The sequence below is a fragment of the Myotis myotis genome, unplaced genomic scaffold, assembly GCF_014108235.1.
Source record: "Myotis myotis isolate mMyoMyo1 unplaced genomic scaffold, mMyoMyo1.p scaffold_m19_p_3, whole genome shotgun sequence".
Classification (NCBI taxonomy): domain Eukaryota; kingdom Metazoa; phylum Chordata; class Mammalia; order Chiroptera; family Vespertilionidae; genus Myotis; species Myotis myotis.
In genome coordinates, this window is record NW_023416335.1 from 158242420 (window position 1) to 158255647 (window position 13228).

At 53.1% G+C, this 13228-nt stretch overlaps 2 protein-coding genes across 3 annotated transcripts; both read right to left on the bottom strand.

Moving 5' to 3' along the window:
- Positions 1–416: 416 nt before the first annotated feature.
- On the bottom strand, positions 417–3471 carry MYL6 (myosin light chain 6). 2 transcript variants are annotated; one of them, XM_036296895.1, is made up of 7 exons: positions 3338–3471; positions 3068–3095; positions 2201–2344; positions 1805–1978; positions 1635–1712; positions 1300–1344; positions 417–611 (listed from the first exon to the last, which is right to left on the bottom strand). In XM_036296895.1, the coding sequence occupies exons 1-6, from the start codon at positions 3338–3340 to the stop codon at positions 1316–1318; spliced, it is 456 nt and encodes a 151-aa protein (XP_036152788.1). In that variant the 5' UTR covers positions 3341–3471; the 3' UTR covers positions 417–611; positions 1300–1315. The 2 variants fall into 2 exon arrangements, with proteins under 2 accessions (XP_036152788.1, XP_036152789.1); XM_036296896.1 differs by lacking the exon at positions 1300–1344.
- Positions 3472–3700: 229 nt separating this feature from the next.
- Positions 3701–7859, bottom strand: MYL6B (myosin light chain 6B). Its single transcript, XM_036296894.1, has 8 exons — positions 7720–7859; positions 6216–6438; positions 5460–5487; positions 5110–5253; positions 4708–4881; positions 4121–4198; positions 3936–3973; positions 3701–3802 (listed from the first exon to the last, which is right to left on the bottom strand). Exons 1-7 carry the CDS (start codon positions 7800–7802, stop codon positions 3945–3947), a joined length of 759 nt encoding a protein of 252 aa, XP_036152787.1. The 5' UTR covers positions 7803–7859; the 3' UTR covers positions 3701–3802; positions 3936–3944.
- Positions 7860–13228: the final 5369 nt, after the last annotated feature.

Consider the following 13228-nt stretch of genomic DNA (forward strand, 5'->3'; position numbering starts at 1 on the left):
ATTAGGCAGGGAGAAGGCACGCATCTCACCTCCTCCTGTTGCTATTGGCCCCTAGCCCTGCTGGGTGACAGGCTCTGGCAGTGCTAATGTGCCCTCGCTTTAGCTCCAATAAACAGTCTCCACGTTTCCCCCACCAAAGGTCTGCAGTGCTTGGAGGTTCAGCGTTGGATTTAAGGAGCTAGAGTGCTAGGCGAGGACTCAGCCTGATGTGGCCTGGAACGAGGCTGGCCAGCCTTGGTCCTAGAGATTTATGGCTTCCCGCATCCCCCAAGGGGTGGCCTTTGTAGCAGCAATGAATGTGGTCAGCATTTCTTCAGTGAGGTAAAGGGCTCCTACAGGCCCTTCCCCAGCTCCTGGTCCATTGATCCTGGACTATCTCTCCCTTCAGCCTGCTCAGGAAGGAAAACAGAACCGCATTTAGGGCACAGAAAACAAGTTTATTTGGTGAATGCTGATGGCAAACATCAACCATGAGATACAAGCTGGGAAAAGTGCTGTGACAAGAGAACTTGGGAAGCCTTCAGGGCTAATACAGTCTCACACAGGGGAAGGCACAAGGCTCTGGGCACACTGGGAATGTCTTCAGCCATTCAACACCATTCTGACGAGCTCTGTGGAAAGGAGAAAGTGTAAACGAGGGGGCAGGGCCCAGGGGAGGGGACCACCAGGGGCCAGGAGACCATTAAGACTACGAAGGAAGGGACGTACCTGCCGCAACCAACCTTGGGGTCAGTTTGCAGGAGTCACCTTGAGTCTGACCAGTTCTCTAGGCCCCCAGCTCCCCTCCCACCAGCTGTTAGTTCCAACCCCACCCTGAGCAGCAAGAACACAGCAGAGGCGGAAAAGTTCTTAACTACACCTAAAGCTACTGTCAGCCACTGGCAGGAGGAGAAGACAGAGTTTTGGGTTAGGGTACCTCCAAGCTGCCCAGCAGAAGGAAGGGGAAGAACTGTTCAGCTACAGCAGAACAATGGGGCAGGCAACCCACCCCTCTATGCCAACCACCGCTGCTCCAGGGCCAAAGGATCACCCTAAAGCAAGACGGGACAGGTGTCAGGGTTCCCAGGCACCAGCACCTAAGGCCCCAGAAGTGAAACTTCAGAGCCCATTCTAGGAGAGGAGGTACCACACCCCCAGGCTGTCTTCCTCTTTGAGGACCCTCCCCTCCCCAGTCAGCTCCATGCAGAAACATGCCAGAAGTCAGATGGTAGTAGGGGTAGGGCAGGGGCCAGAGAGCAAGTGGGGAAGAAAAACACTGGAGGGGTCAACTAGAGAAGGGGAGGCTGGGAGGAGCCGTACCCGCCCCACGGGCCCGTCACCCCGACAGGATATGCCTCACAAATGCTGCAGGAAGGAAGAGACATTAATGGTGAAGACAAGACACACACATGGGGTGAGGGGGTCAGGCAGTGGGGACATAGACATTCCATTTATTTTACTTCCCATTCCTTCCCCACCCTTCACACCACATGGCCCCTTCCTTTCCTGTCATACACCCTGGCCTCCCGCTCCTGGGCTGGGCAGGGCCCTGCCTCTTGCCTGACACTTTTTGGAGCCCAAGTCCAGGGACAGGGACAGCCCCAAACTGTACTTGACCTGCCCCGTATGGCTGCTTCCTCCAGTTTGTCCCTCACCTTCATAGTTGATACAACCATTGCTGTCCTCGTGCCCTGCCACCAGCATCTCTACTTCTTCCTCTGTCATCTTCTCACCTGCCGAGGGAAAGAGCATTGTGGGAACTGCGTGACAGGTGAAGTGTCTATCAGGTGGCGCCTGGGCTCAAGGAGAAAGGGTAGAGCCTCACCCAGTGTGACGAGAACATGCCGGATCTCGGCGCCCATGACAGTGCCGTTCCCCTCCTTGTCAAACACCCTCAGGCCTTCGACGTAGTCCTCATAGGTGCCCTGGTCCTTGTTCTTGGCCACGGTCTGCAGCATGGGCAGGAAGTGCTCAAAGTCCAGCACCTTCACATTCATCTCTGCCATAAAGGAGGCAGGAGGAAAGTCACACAAGTCCTCAGAACCGAGGGGGTCACAGGGTCACAGCCGAACAGACTGCTCCCACTCCAAGCAGAAGAAATCCATGGGATTTGCTAGTTGAGACAAGACCTGCTTGAGTTTGGGGCCTACCCAGGCAAAGGGAGCGCTGAGCTGAAGGACTGGGCCCACCCCCACCCCGAGGGGCTGTTCTTGACCCTCACCATCGCTCTTGGGGTTCCCCAGGACCTTGAGCACCTCGGCGTTGGTGGGGTTCTGGCCCAGGGCCCGCATCACGTCCCCGCACTGGCTGTACAGGATCTTGCCATCCCCTGTTCGGTCAAACAGCTGGAAGGCCTCCTTGAACTCTGAGGATCCAGATACACATCAGCACTGGGCACATGGGGGCTAAACCAACCCTCATGGTGTCCGTTCCCATTCAACTTTAATCATGGAAACCCGATAGATCCCTCTGTGCGCCGAGTCCCTAAGAGGGACGGACCCAGAGTCCGACTCCCGACTCAGGTGTCCCACGGAGGGCACAGCCCTGCTCCCCGGCAGGAGCCGCACACTTACACACACACGCCCCACCCCGCGGCCCGGCCGCCGCCAGGACCCGCAGGAATGCGCCGCCGCCCGGCTGGGCCGGTCCTTATAAGGAAGCGGGAGCAGCGGCCGGGCCGGGGCAGCCTCCGGCCACTCCCCACCTCGCCGTTCGGCGAAAGTGACCTCCGCCAACTCCCCGGCCCCCACTTTACAGAAGAGCGGGTCCCGGGTGTCAGTCCGCACAAGTCCAAGCGGGGGGGGAGGGGGATTGTCAGGAGAGAAGAGGCGGAAGCTGATTACGGGTCGGAGGCGCACAGGCAGCGCAGACCCCTCCCCGCCCCGCAGCGGGCGGCCAAGCTGTCTCATGCCCACACCCTCACTCACCCAGAGCGGGGGCTCAGATCTGGATGGAAGGAGAGGGAGGAAGAGAGGGAGACAGAAGATGGAGGCTCCAGGAGGAGGCGCCCCTGGAGGCGCGGAAGAGACAGGCGGGGTCAGGTGCTAGAGGAGTCCCCGAGCGCGACCTCAGGGGGCGCGTCACATACCTGCGGTCTGGTCCTCGGTGAAGTCGCACTGCGCGGAGAAGAGGGGGGCGGTCAGCAGCTGAGCTCCACACCCCGAGCTTCCAGCCCCGTCCCCCACAACCACCAACTCCGGGCCCGCGCCGGGGACTCGTTCGCTTCCCAGCAGGACAACTCCCCAGACTTCCCAACCCTGCCGCCAATCTTCCAGGCCCTCGGGGTCCCTTCGCCCCTACCCCCAACTTCCCGCCTCTCGCCCCCAACCCCGCTCTCCCCCTCAGGCCCGGGCCCCACCATCTTGGCTGCCGAGCTCTGCGGGACCTGTTCCTGCAGTAATGGCTCCGGCGGCCGGCCCAGCCCTAGTCTTCGAACGTCCCGATGACGTCACCCTCAGCGGGCCCAGCCAATAGGATTCCTGGCCTGGGCTTATGCAGATGACCTGCTACATTAGTAATGAGATGGGCGGGGCCCGCCGCTGCTCATTTCTCCCGAGCCTCACCTGGGGCACGGAGACCGCGCCCGTGGATGGTGTGGGGAGGGGCGCGAGGAACCTGCCCTTTGGAGCAGCGGGAAGACGGAGGAGAACGGACCGGGGAGAGGAGAGCCCTCGCTTCCCTCCCTCCCACCCCCACCCCTGAAGAAAGCAGCAGTCGGAGGCCAGGGGAGGAACCGTCTCTTTATTTTGAAACAATAGGTGGCCTCCTAGTGGTAGGAACATGCTTCCGCCTGCAGGAGGCCCAGGGTCCGACCCCGCGCCATCTGTGGAAAAAGGTGAAAAGTTGCCAAACCCCAGCACGCATACGTAGAACAGGAAAACGCACTGCCCAGCTTTTGTGCCCAGGCGGAGGGGCCGGAAGGAGACTAGTCTGCCAGGCGAGTAGGAGGGCCCTACCTGCCGGGCTCACACGCTGAGGATGTGCTTCAGGAAGGCTGCAAGGAAGCGAGAGGGGCTTCAGAGCAGGCCGGAGGATGGTCGTCTGACTCTAGGTAACCCCGGCCCCAGGGTGCCCACACCGCAGACCGGGAGCCTCCTGCCGCCCCTCCTCCCCCGTGCCTTCTGCTCCTCTGCCCCCTCACCTTCATAGTTGATGCAGCCATTGCTGTCCTCATGTCCTGCTAGAACGGTCTCCACCTCCTCTTCAGTCATCTTCTCTCCTGAGCCCCAGACACAACGTTTTAGCCGCTGTCTTCCCTCCCTGCCCAACCAGGCCGGCCTATTCTGTGTTGTACCTCCCCTCCTCCCACCCTGGAGATTTGCCCGCAGCAAGAGAAGCCAAAGGAATCCTCTCCTTGTGTAACGGTAACGCCTTGAATGTGTCCCTGCATCTTGCTTTGCATTTCACCTGCATTAGCACCAGGTGCAAGCTTCGACAATGAAACTCAGAGAGAGTACCAGATCACAGAGCGCCAGCATCTCTTCCAAAAGGGAACCTCAAATCTCCCACCTCTTCCCTTCCCCTGCCCTTTGGGAGGCATCTGTGCCCCTTCTCACTTTAGCCTCTGCAGGAAGAAGCCCGTCAGATTCTGCCCCCAGGGCTCTGACCTTCTCAGTCTCCTGCCCATGACCTACAGGACAGTAATCCCTCCCTGGCTCCTGCTACTGGGCAACCTTCTTTTCGGTCCACTCTCTTCTCTCCAACCCACAGTTCTGGTCTGAGCCTCACCCAGGGTGGTGAGGACATGTCTGAGCTCTGCTCCCATGACTTTGCCGTTCCCTTCTTTGTCAAACACCCGGAGCCCCTCCAGGTAGTCTTCATAGGTGCCTTGGTCTCGGTTCTTGGACACTGCCTGGAGCATGGGCAGGAAGGTCTCGAAGTCCACTCGCCGCGACTTCAGCTCTGAAGGGTGAGAGGTGAGGGAGAGGTCGCTGCGGTGTCACCTAGGACCCAGCTCCCATCCCACCCATGAAGGCTTTGCTCCTGTTCAACATTCAGGACGTTTCTCTGCCCCTGCGTGGACAGTTTTTGAAGTCATGAGACCCACCTCAGCATCTTTTGTCACCTTACCAACATTCCTCTGTTCCACCACCAAATTGAAAAGCCCCACTGTTCCAGTGGTCCCCTCACCATCACTCTTGGGGTTCCCCAGAATCTTGAGGACCTCGGCGTTGGTGGGGTTCTGGCCCAGGGCCCTCATCAAGTCTCCACACTGGCTGTACAGGATCTTGCCATCCCCTACTCGGTCAAACAACTCAAAGGCCTCCTTGAACTCTGAAGTATAAAGAGATATCGGTGTTGACCAGGGTCCCATCACCCCCGGACAGAGAGGAAGTTCAGAAACTGTGTGTTAGAGCTGGGCAGAACAGGGGACTAGTGTGGGAGGTTTCAAGGTCAGGACTGGAATAGGGGAATAGAAAGAGAATCTGACCAGGGGCTTGGGCCTAGACAGTGGGCTCAGGGGACCAACTGCTCCTCACCCTCCAGCTGGTCCTTGTTAAACTGGATCTGTGGGAGAAAAGAGCAGGTGAGGAGGGCTCACAGGGCTCATTCGATTCCTCTGTATCACTCCTCCCAACCAACTGCCAGCTACCTCTGGGGAGGGGCTCAAAGGGACCAGGCTGAGAGCCCAGCCACCGCAGTCCCATTCCCAGATCTGGACTTTGGGAGAATCCCAAGAGGAGGAATTATCAGGGGGGAGGGTTTCCTAGGAACAGGGTTAATCCCATGCCACCTGTTCCCCTCCCTCCACTGCCCTGAGTCCTGCATCCCTCACATAACTGGGGGCTGAACAAAAGCTAAATTTACTCCTGACCCCCAGCTGTGATTGTCTAACAAGTCTGTCCTCGTTAGCCTTCCCTGCTGGGGTTCAGAGATAGGGCCTTTACACAGGCAGTAGCTCCCTCCCTTCACCTTGAAACTGTCCTGGGAACCCAGATGTTCCCCATCTCACAGTCCCTGCCTCCAGCAGGGGAGTCAGTGTGTATGAGCGTGTGTACGCACACATGTGTGTTACAGGTTAATGGGGAGAACAACAGAGGTACTAGCAGAGTCATAAGCCTGGATGCTTCCAAAGGATGGACCCAGGGGAGCCCCCAATATCACTTCAGTGCGCATTGATTCCTACCTTCTAGATACCTCCTAATTCCCCTAGGCTGTATTCCACCCTTGTACCACCCCCCCCCCGCACCCCCTCCCCCCGCCCCAAATTCTTTCTTCACTTTCCCGGCACTCACCACCACTTTGGAGAGATCCATGGGGGGCTCCCAAGTTTTCTCAGGGCCTGAAGGGGCAGCTGCCGCTTGCTCAGCCTTGGACTTGGCTGGAGGAGCCCCTGCTGCTGGCTTGGGAGCCGGCTTGGAGATCGGGGGTCCCGCTGGTTTCTTCACAGGAACATCCTTCTTGGGAGGCATGATGTCCGGTGGCCAAAGGACAGTGTGCCGATGGGGGCACCCATCGCTGTTTAAATAGCCAGGGAGTCTGGGATGTTAAGGGGCGGGAGCAGAGGCAGGGAGCCAGTTGGCGGTGGGGAGGGTGAAATAGAGGAGAGATCTGCCGGCCTGCTCTCACTCCCCTCGCCTCCCATGGTTCAGGACTCCTGCCCCAACGTCTCCTCCCTTCTGTCTACCCTGCCCCAAAGGCTGGCCAGAACAATGGCCCCTTTGGGGGCCATGGAAAAGAAAAGAAAAAACAGAGACTGCCCAGAATGGGGGAATTAACCTTCCAGGGAGGGCAGGATTCTTGCTAGTGACACTGAGATAGGGGTGAAGCAGAGAAGGGGATCCAGGAATTCCAGGCCCTCAGCCCCTTGACTCAGAGTAGCCCCTTTTTCTAGCAGCTTTAGACTCTTGAAAGATGAGGCAGAAGGGCGGGGGAACTGACATAGTTAAAGTGGAGTCGGGGCAGTGAAAAGGTGAAAAAAAAACAAGCATCCTCACCACTCCCCTCTGACCATGGATGGGGGGGGGCAGTTGACCCCGAACAGCCTAGTAATCCCCAATACTTGTAATTACTGTCCTCCTCCCTCCCGGCCCAGAACTGGAACTGTGCACAATATCAACAGAGGACAGTAATAGAAAACTGAGTGTGACCGCATCCACTGCCTCCTGTGCCATGGAGTTAGGGGTGGGGGCGGGGCAACGACCAGTTTAACACCCACCACCCACACTCCCGAGGAAGAAACCCTTAAACCATCAGTCATTCAAGTCAGACAAAGGTAGGGCGCCTGCCGAATCTGCAGGATTCCCTGGTGGCACCCTGCGGGGAGGGCGGGCTCAGAGAGACAAAGGGCCTAAATTCTAAAATCTCTAATCCAACAGGATGTGGGAGGTCCTCCCTCGCCCGAACCGGAGGGATAACAAAATTCTTGGTTCAGGTGCCAGGTGACAAGCCTTGCTGGGGGCCCAGGAGAAGGGCCCAGGTCGGGGGCCTTCGGGAGAGGGGAGGGGTTGCTGGCTACTTTTGCTCTGGGGAGAGAGGGGAGGATTTGGGTAGCATTCTGAGGAAGACAGTAGTGATTCCATTTAGGCCCTGTGGTTCAGAGTAGTTGTTGTCTTCCACTCGCAAAAAAAAAAAACCAAAAAAACAAAACACCCCAAAACGTCTGAACCTCATTACTGCAAATTGTACCATTTCAGGAAGATCAGCATCATTTCTATGGAATACATTACACACAAACACACACACACAAACACGACTTAAGTTTAAAGGGGGGTCCTTTCCCAGCTCTGCAAAACTCACCCTGCGGGCTCCAGGTGAGGGACGGAGGCGGGGCGCGGGGCGGCCGCGGCCCCGGAGGGGTTAACTCCGCGGCCCCCGAGCATGCCGGGAGTTGTAGTCCGCGCGCGCCCGCGGGCTCCCGGAGCCGGGGCTCTGCAGCTCTGCAGCTCTGCAGCTCGAAAAGGACGCTGGGGAGGTGACTTCCGGCCGGAGGCTGCGGTTAGTGACTCAAGTCCTTTCAGTTGAGATTTCTGTCCCGGAACTGAAAGGCAGTGAGCAATTGGCAGCCCTCACCCCTAGGGGACCCTACCACCCCTGGGGTCCTCAGGATGCGCCCCTGGCTGAGCGCAGGGTCCTCCGCGTGGCGTGGCGGCAGGCGGGAGGGGAGCTTGTAGGAAGCACTTACAGCCCTGGCGAGAGTGGCGCGGGCTCTTTAGCTTGCGCCTACCATTTAGTAGAGGGAACAGAGCCTGCCGGAGGCCCGTCCATCCTTGCTGCATGACACAGTCGCTGCAGGGAAGAAACATCTGCACAGCATGTTTCAAGGGACCTGGCGTATTCGGCATACTGTTCTTAATATGTTTGCTCCCCCTCTTAGCGCTATGTGTTACAGCCAGAACCACCTCCCTGAGAAAGGTTGTTTCCCCAGGTGGGGATTTTTCCCTGGCGTTAGGGATTAACAGGACTAAGGAAGAGAATAAATCAGTAAATCCCCCTAGTGTTACAGAAATACCATGTACTACTTATGAAGAACTTGGACTAAGACTGTTGGCAATAAATTTGGGACTTGTTGGGCCCACATCCCCAGGGGTCTGCCCACCAGGGAAAGCACCAAAGCCTACACCCCTGGAGCCCCACCGACACAGGGCAGTCCCAGGGAAGGCAAGCAGCAAGGCTGGGAGGACATAACCTTTACTGGGTAGGATAATCTCCTTCAGTCACTTCCTTGTAGCCTATCAGTAGAGCAGTAGAATAGTGATCTTGGAATAGCCCTTGTAATGGAACACAGAGATTAACCTAGACAAGATTAAAATCAACAGAACTAGGTAGAGACAGGATTTTTGGCAAAGGTCAGATAAGAAACAATGGAAATGAAACAAGGAACTGTAGAAGGTTATCCAAAACATACCATGATGTGATTATAGAGGCATGCTTATAGGATCAAATGGTATAAATACAGATGTAACAGGACAATAAAAAGAGAACCTGGCTATGCTGATAGACTGAACGCTGTCTCCGAGTCATTCCTTCTTCACCGACTCCATCCACACCTTTGGGAACCCCTGGACCTGGACCCCAGAAGCTGGCTATGCTGATCATCTGAACGCTGTATCCGTGTCATTCCTTCTTCGCCAACTCCGTCCACACCTTTGGGAACCCCTGGACCTGTTGGGGCTGGACCCCAACAAGAGCCCACTGAGTTGCTATCTGACTTAGATCACTAATCCCAAAATGCTTATTTTTATTTATTTATTTATTTTTTAATATATTTTATTGATTTTTTTTTTTTTTCAGAGAGGAAGGGAGAGGGATAGTTAGAAACATCGATGAGAGAGAAACATTGATCAGCTGCCTCCTACACACCCCCTACTGGGGATATGTCCGCAACCAAGGTACATGCCCTTGACCGGAATCGAACCCAGGACCCTTCAGTCCGCAGGCCGACGCTCTATCCACTGAGCAAAACCGGTCAGGGCTTTATTTATTTTTTTAGAGAGAGTGGAAGGGAAGGGGAGAGACAGAGAGAAACATCAATGATGAGAGAGTCATTGATCATCTACGTCCACAATCCCTATTGGGGATCGAGCCCACAACACAGGCATGTGCCCCGAACCCCGAGACCCATCAGTCCGCAGGCTGGCGCTCTATCCACTGAGCCAAACCGGCCAGGGCAAAGTGCTTTTCTTTTTTGCAATGAGATGGTAGTTGCAGTAAATGGTAAGATTTGGAGTTAAGCCTGCCCCAGTCTCACCCAGTCGAAATTTCTTCATACTGCGGCCCGCACATGGACCAGCCACCCGGTAATAACCTTGCGGGTCTCCTTGGACTGCAGTCTGACTCTGACACCTCTGCCCAGTGTTGGACAGCTCATGCCCCAGACAGGGATCAAAGGTCTCCTCTGCTGGGAGGGAACCAGCCCGGCCAAGACCCCCTTAATGCCCTGGATCAGTAAACTCCCTGCAAGCATCTCCTGCTGGAGCCTGGGGCTGCCTGGTCACGCAAGTCAGTGGGTAGAGGGCAGGAAAGTTGAGGCATGAGTTAACTTTCTGGGTAGTAAATGGTGTTTGTTAGTTGGAGAAAGCTTCTCAGAAGATTAGTAATGGGTTGTGTAACAAATAAGGATGAGGAGGAGTTAGCAACCATTCCTGGAGGCCTCTACAAAGCAGGCATGAAGGGCCAATTATCTCAGAGAGGCATTGTAGGGGGTGCTGAAGAGTATGGGCTCAGCCCAGCCGGTGTGGTTCAGTGGTTGAGCACCACCCTACCAACCAGGAGGTCACTGTTTGATTCCCCATCAGGGCGCATACCCGGGTTGCAGCCTGGGGGCTCAATCCCCAGTGGGGGGCGTGCAGTAGGCAGCAGATTAATGATTCTCTTGCATAATTGATGTTACTGTTTCTCTCTCCCTCTCCCTTCCTCTCTGAAATCAATGAAAAAAGAAAAAAATAGTATGGGCTCAGACCAGCCTGCTTAGATTTGAATCCAGGTTCTGTCAGGTATTTACTGGCAACAGTCTAGCAAGTTTTGTTCTCCCTGTGCCTCAGTTCCCCCATCTGTGAAATCAGGATAAATCTACCTCATAGGGCGGTGGGGCGGATTAAATGTGTTAATATTAGTAAAACAGAATGGGGCTGGCACAGAGTAAGTAGTATGTAAATGTTTGTTAAGTAGATTTCCTGTAATCTTTCCAACATGTGAGCTAGCTGGTATTTTCTCTACTTTACATCCATAAAGGACCACTAATCAGGAAGAGATGAATACATTTCTCATAAGTGTTTGATTATGAGGTTGTTTGGGGAAGGGCCACACCACAAGTGCCTTTGTGGGTCTTCCATCACTTCCACAGAAGTTATGTCGAATATATGGTTTGTCTGGTTTTCTTTTCTCCTCTTCCTTTTCTCAACCTATAGCCAGCCCTCTTTTGGCACTTTGCCAAGGAGAAGAGGTCATGGCATCATCTGACTTTCTAGCATGTTTGTCTTTAATAGAGAAGTAGTGCAAAAAGAAGAGATGAAGACTCTTGGCAAATGAGGTGGGAGGACTAGCCTTCATTTCTGCACTATCGGTGTTGTGCAAACTGAACTGGATATGTCTTAACTGGCAGAGCTGATTTATATATATTGTATGTGGATTTTCTGTAACAAATGCCTATCTTCTTTTCTTTCCCTACCTAGTATGTGATGTGACTTGTATGTTCTTAGGGATAGATTATTTATTCTACTATTGGTCTCAACATAAAATAATTAGGAAGGGCATATCTTTAAAAAGAAAAAAAACATACATTTAAAATCCAACAGAACAATTTTTGGAATTATACAATACTATAGATCTTCTGTAGCTTGAATAATTGTGGATTCACCTTATACAACTTCGCTAACCCTTTAAACACTAGCTAATGTGTTAATATGTTTAGGTAAAGGGAACATTTGTTTCCTAAGTAAATAGGAGCTTGTTAAGAAAGATGTCTATAGTCCTCTGGTATTCTGGCCAGAAAGTGGTGCTGGTGGCAACTCATAATGGAAAGAGGAGGGAGGATAAATGAGGATGTTTTATGATACACAGATAGTTTATAAAGTCCTTTCCAAGTCCCATTTTTATAGGCCCATAATAGTGCATGATATAAACCGAAAATAAGTGTTGTGATATGTAATGTTAGTTTCACTTTGTAACGTTCTAAACCAGTGGCTGTCAGACTTAGCTATTTTTCAGAATCTCCTGGGAGCTTTGTAATAGACAAACTTTCAGACCGTGCCCGTAAAGATCTGTGTTAGGGCCTGGGAATCTATTTGAAATATGTTTAGCCCAATGGAAAGCACACAATAAACTAACAAACATAGGTAACCACAGTTTTAATAAAAGGAGTGATAACCTGGCTGGTGTGGCTCAGTGGTTGAGCATCTACCTGTGAAGCAGGAGGTCACGGTTTGATTCCAGGTCAGGGCACATGCCTGAGTTGCAGGCTTGATCCCCAGTGTGGGGCATGCAGAATGCAGCCAATCAGTTATTCTCTCTCATCATTGATGATTCTATCTCTCTCCCTCTCCCTTCCTCTCTGAAATCAATCAAAATGTATTTTTAGCCCTAGCTGGTTTGGCTCAGTGGATAGAGCCTCGGCCTGTGAAATGAAGGTTCCTGGGTTCCATTCTGGTCAAGGGCACATGCCTGGGTTGCAGGCTCGACCCCCAGTAGGGGGCGTGCAGGAGGCAGCCAATCAATGATTCTCTCTCATCATTGATGTTTCTATCTCTCTCTCCCTCGTCCTTCCTCTCTGAAATCAATGAAAATATATTTTTAAAAATAAAATAAATTTTAAAAAGGAATGATATTTTCAAAATGTACATTTGATTGTGTCATCTTTCAACTCAAAATCCTTCCATGTGTTTTTTTTTCGTTTTATCTCACCTTAGGATATGTCTTCATTGATTTGAGAGAGAGAGAGAGGGAAGGAGAGAGAGAAACATCGATCAGTTACCTCCTACACACGCCCCGATTGGGGATTGAACCTGAAACCTGGATATGTGCCCTGACAGATAATAGAGCACATGACCCTTTCGTGCACAGGATGACACTCCAACCAACTGAGCCAGAGCCCATGTGTGTGCTTTTAAAAAAAATTTTATTTATTAGTTGATTGGAGAGAGAGAGGAAGAAGGAGAGAGAGAGAAACATCAATTTGTTGTTCCACTTACTCATTTATTGGTTGCTTCATATATGTGCCATGACTGGGAATGGAACCCACAATCTTGGTGTATCTGGATGATGCTCTAACCAGCTGAGCTACCCGGCCAGCGCAGGCCCATGTGTTCTGATAAAGATTGGCCCACAGATGTCAGCACAGTTTCAAACACGCCTTGCCTGTACCAGCCACACCTCTGTATCAGCCACACCTAACAGCTTTCGGAGCTTCAGAGGTGTCCTACGTCCTCTTTGCTCATGCTGTTGTCTCTGTCTGTTATGTCTCTGCTCCTTCTCCACACCAACACACACTGTTTCTAGGACAAAGCACAGTGTCTGGCATGTACTGGGCCCTCAAGTATCTGTAGAATGAATGGCTATCAGAGTGAAAAGGAAGATTTAAGGATGACACCGATACTAGTAAGTCGATAGGGAAATGGGTTGGGGATTTAAGAGACGGAGAGCTCCCGTGTATTGAACTCTTAGTTTTACCCTGAAGTAGAAGGTGAGGTGATTGATTTGCTAAGAGAGGAAGTAGAGGGAGGTGACTTTAAAAAGTAGTAAGGGTCTGAAGTAGGTACTATGAAAGGTAGGAGACAGTTTACTGGGGACCAATTCACAAATACTCATTTAA

Coding starts and splice junctions, on each gene's coding strand:
- MYL6 (XM_036296896.1), bottom strand. Junction 1,713..1,804: donor GCATGTTCTCGTCACACTGG/GTGAGGCTCTAC, acceptor TTCCCTCGGCAG/GTGAGAAGATGACAGAGGAA. Junction 612..1,634: donor TGGTTGTATCAACTATGAAG/GTGAGGGACAAA, acceptor TCCTTTCCACAG/AGCTCGTCAGAATGGTGTTG.
- MYL6B (XM_036296894.1), bottom strand. CDS start 7,802: ATGCTCGGGGGCCGCGGAGTTAACCCCTCCGGGGCCGCGGCCGCCCCG. Junction 4,882..5,109: donor GGGGAACCCCAAGAGTGATG/GTGAGGGGACCA, acceptor CTCACCCTTCAG/AGCTGAAGTCGCGGCGAGTG. Junction 4,199..4,707: donor ACATGTCCTCACCACCCTGG/GTGAGGCTCAGA, acceptor TCTGGGGCTCAG/GAGAGAAGATGACTGAAGAG.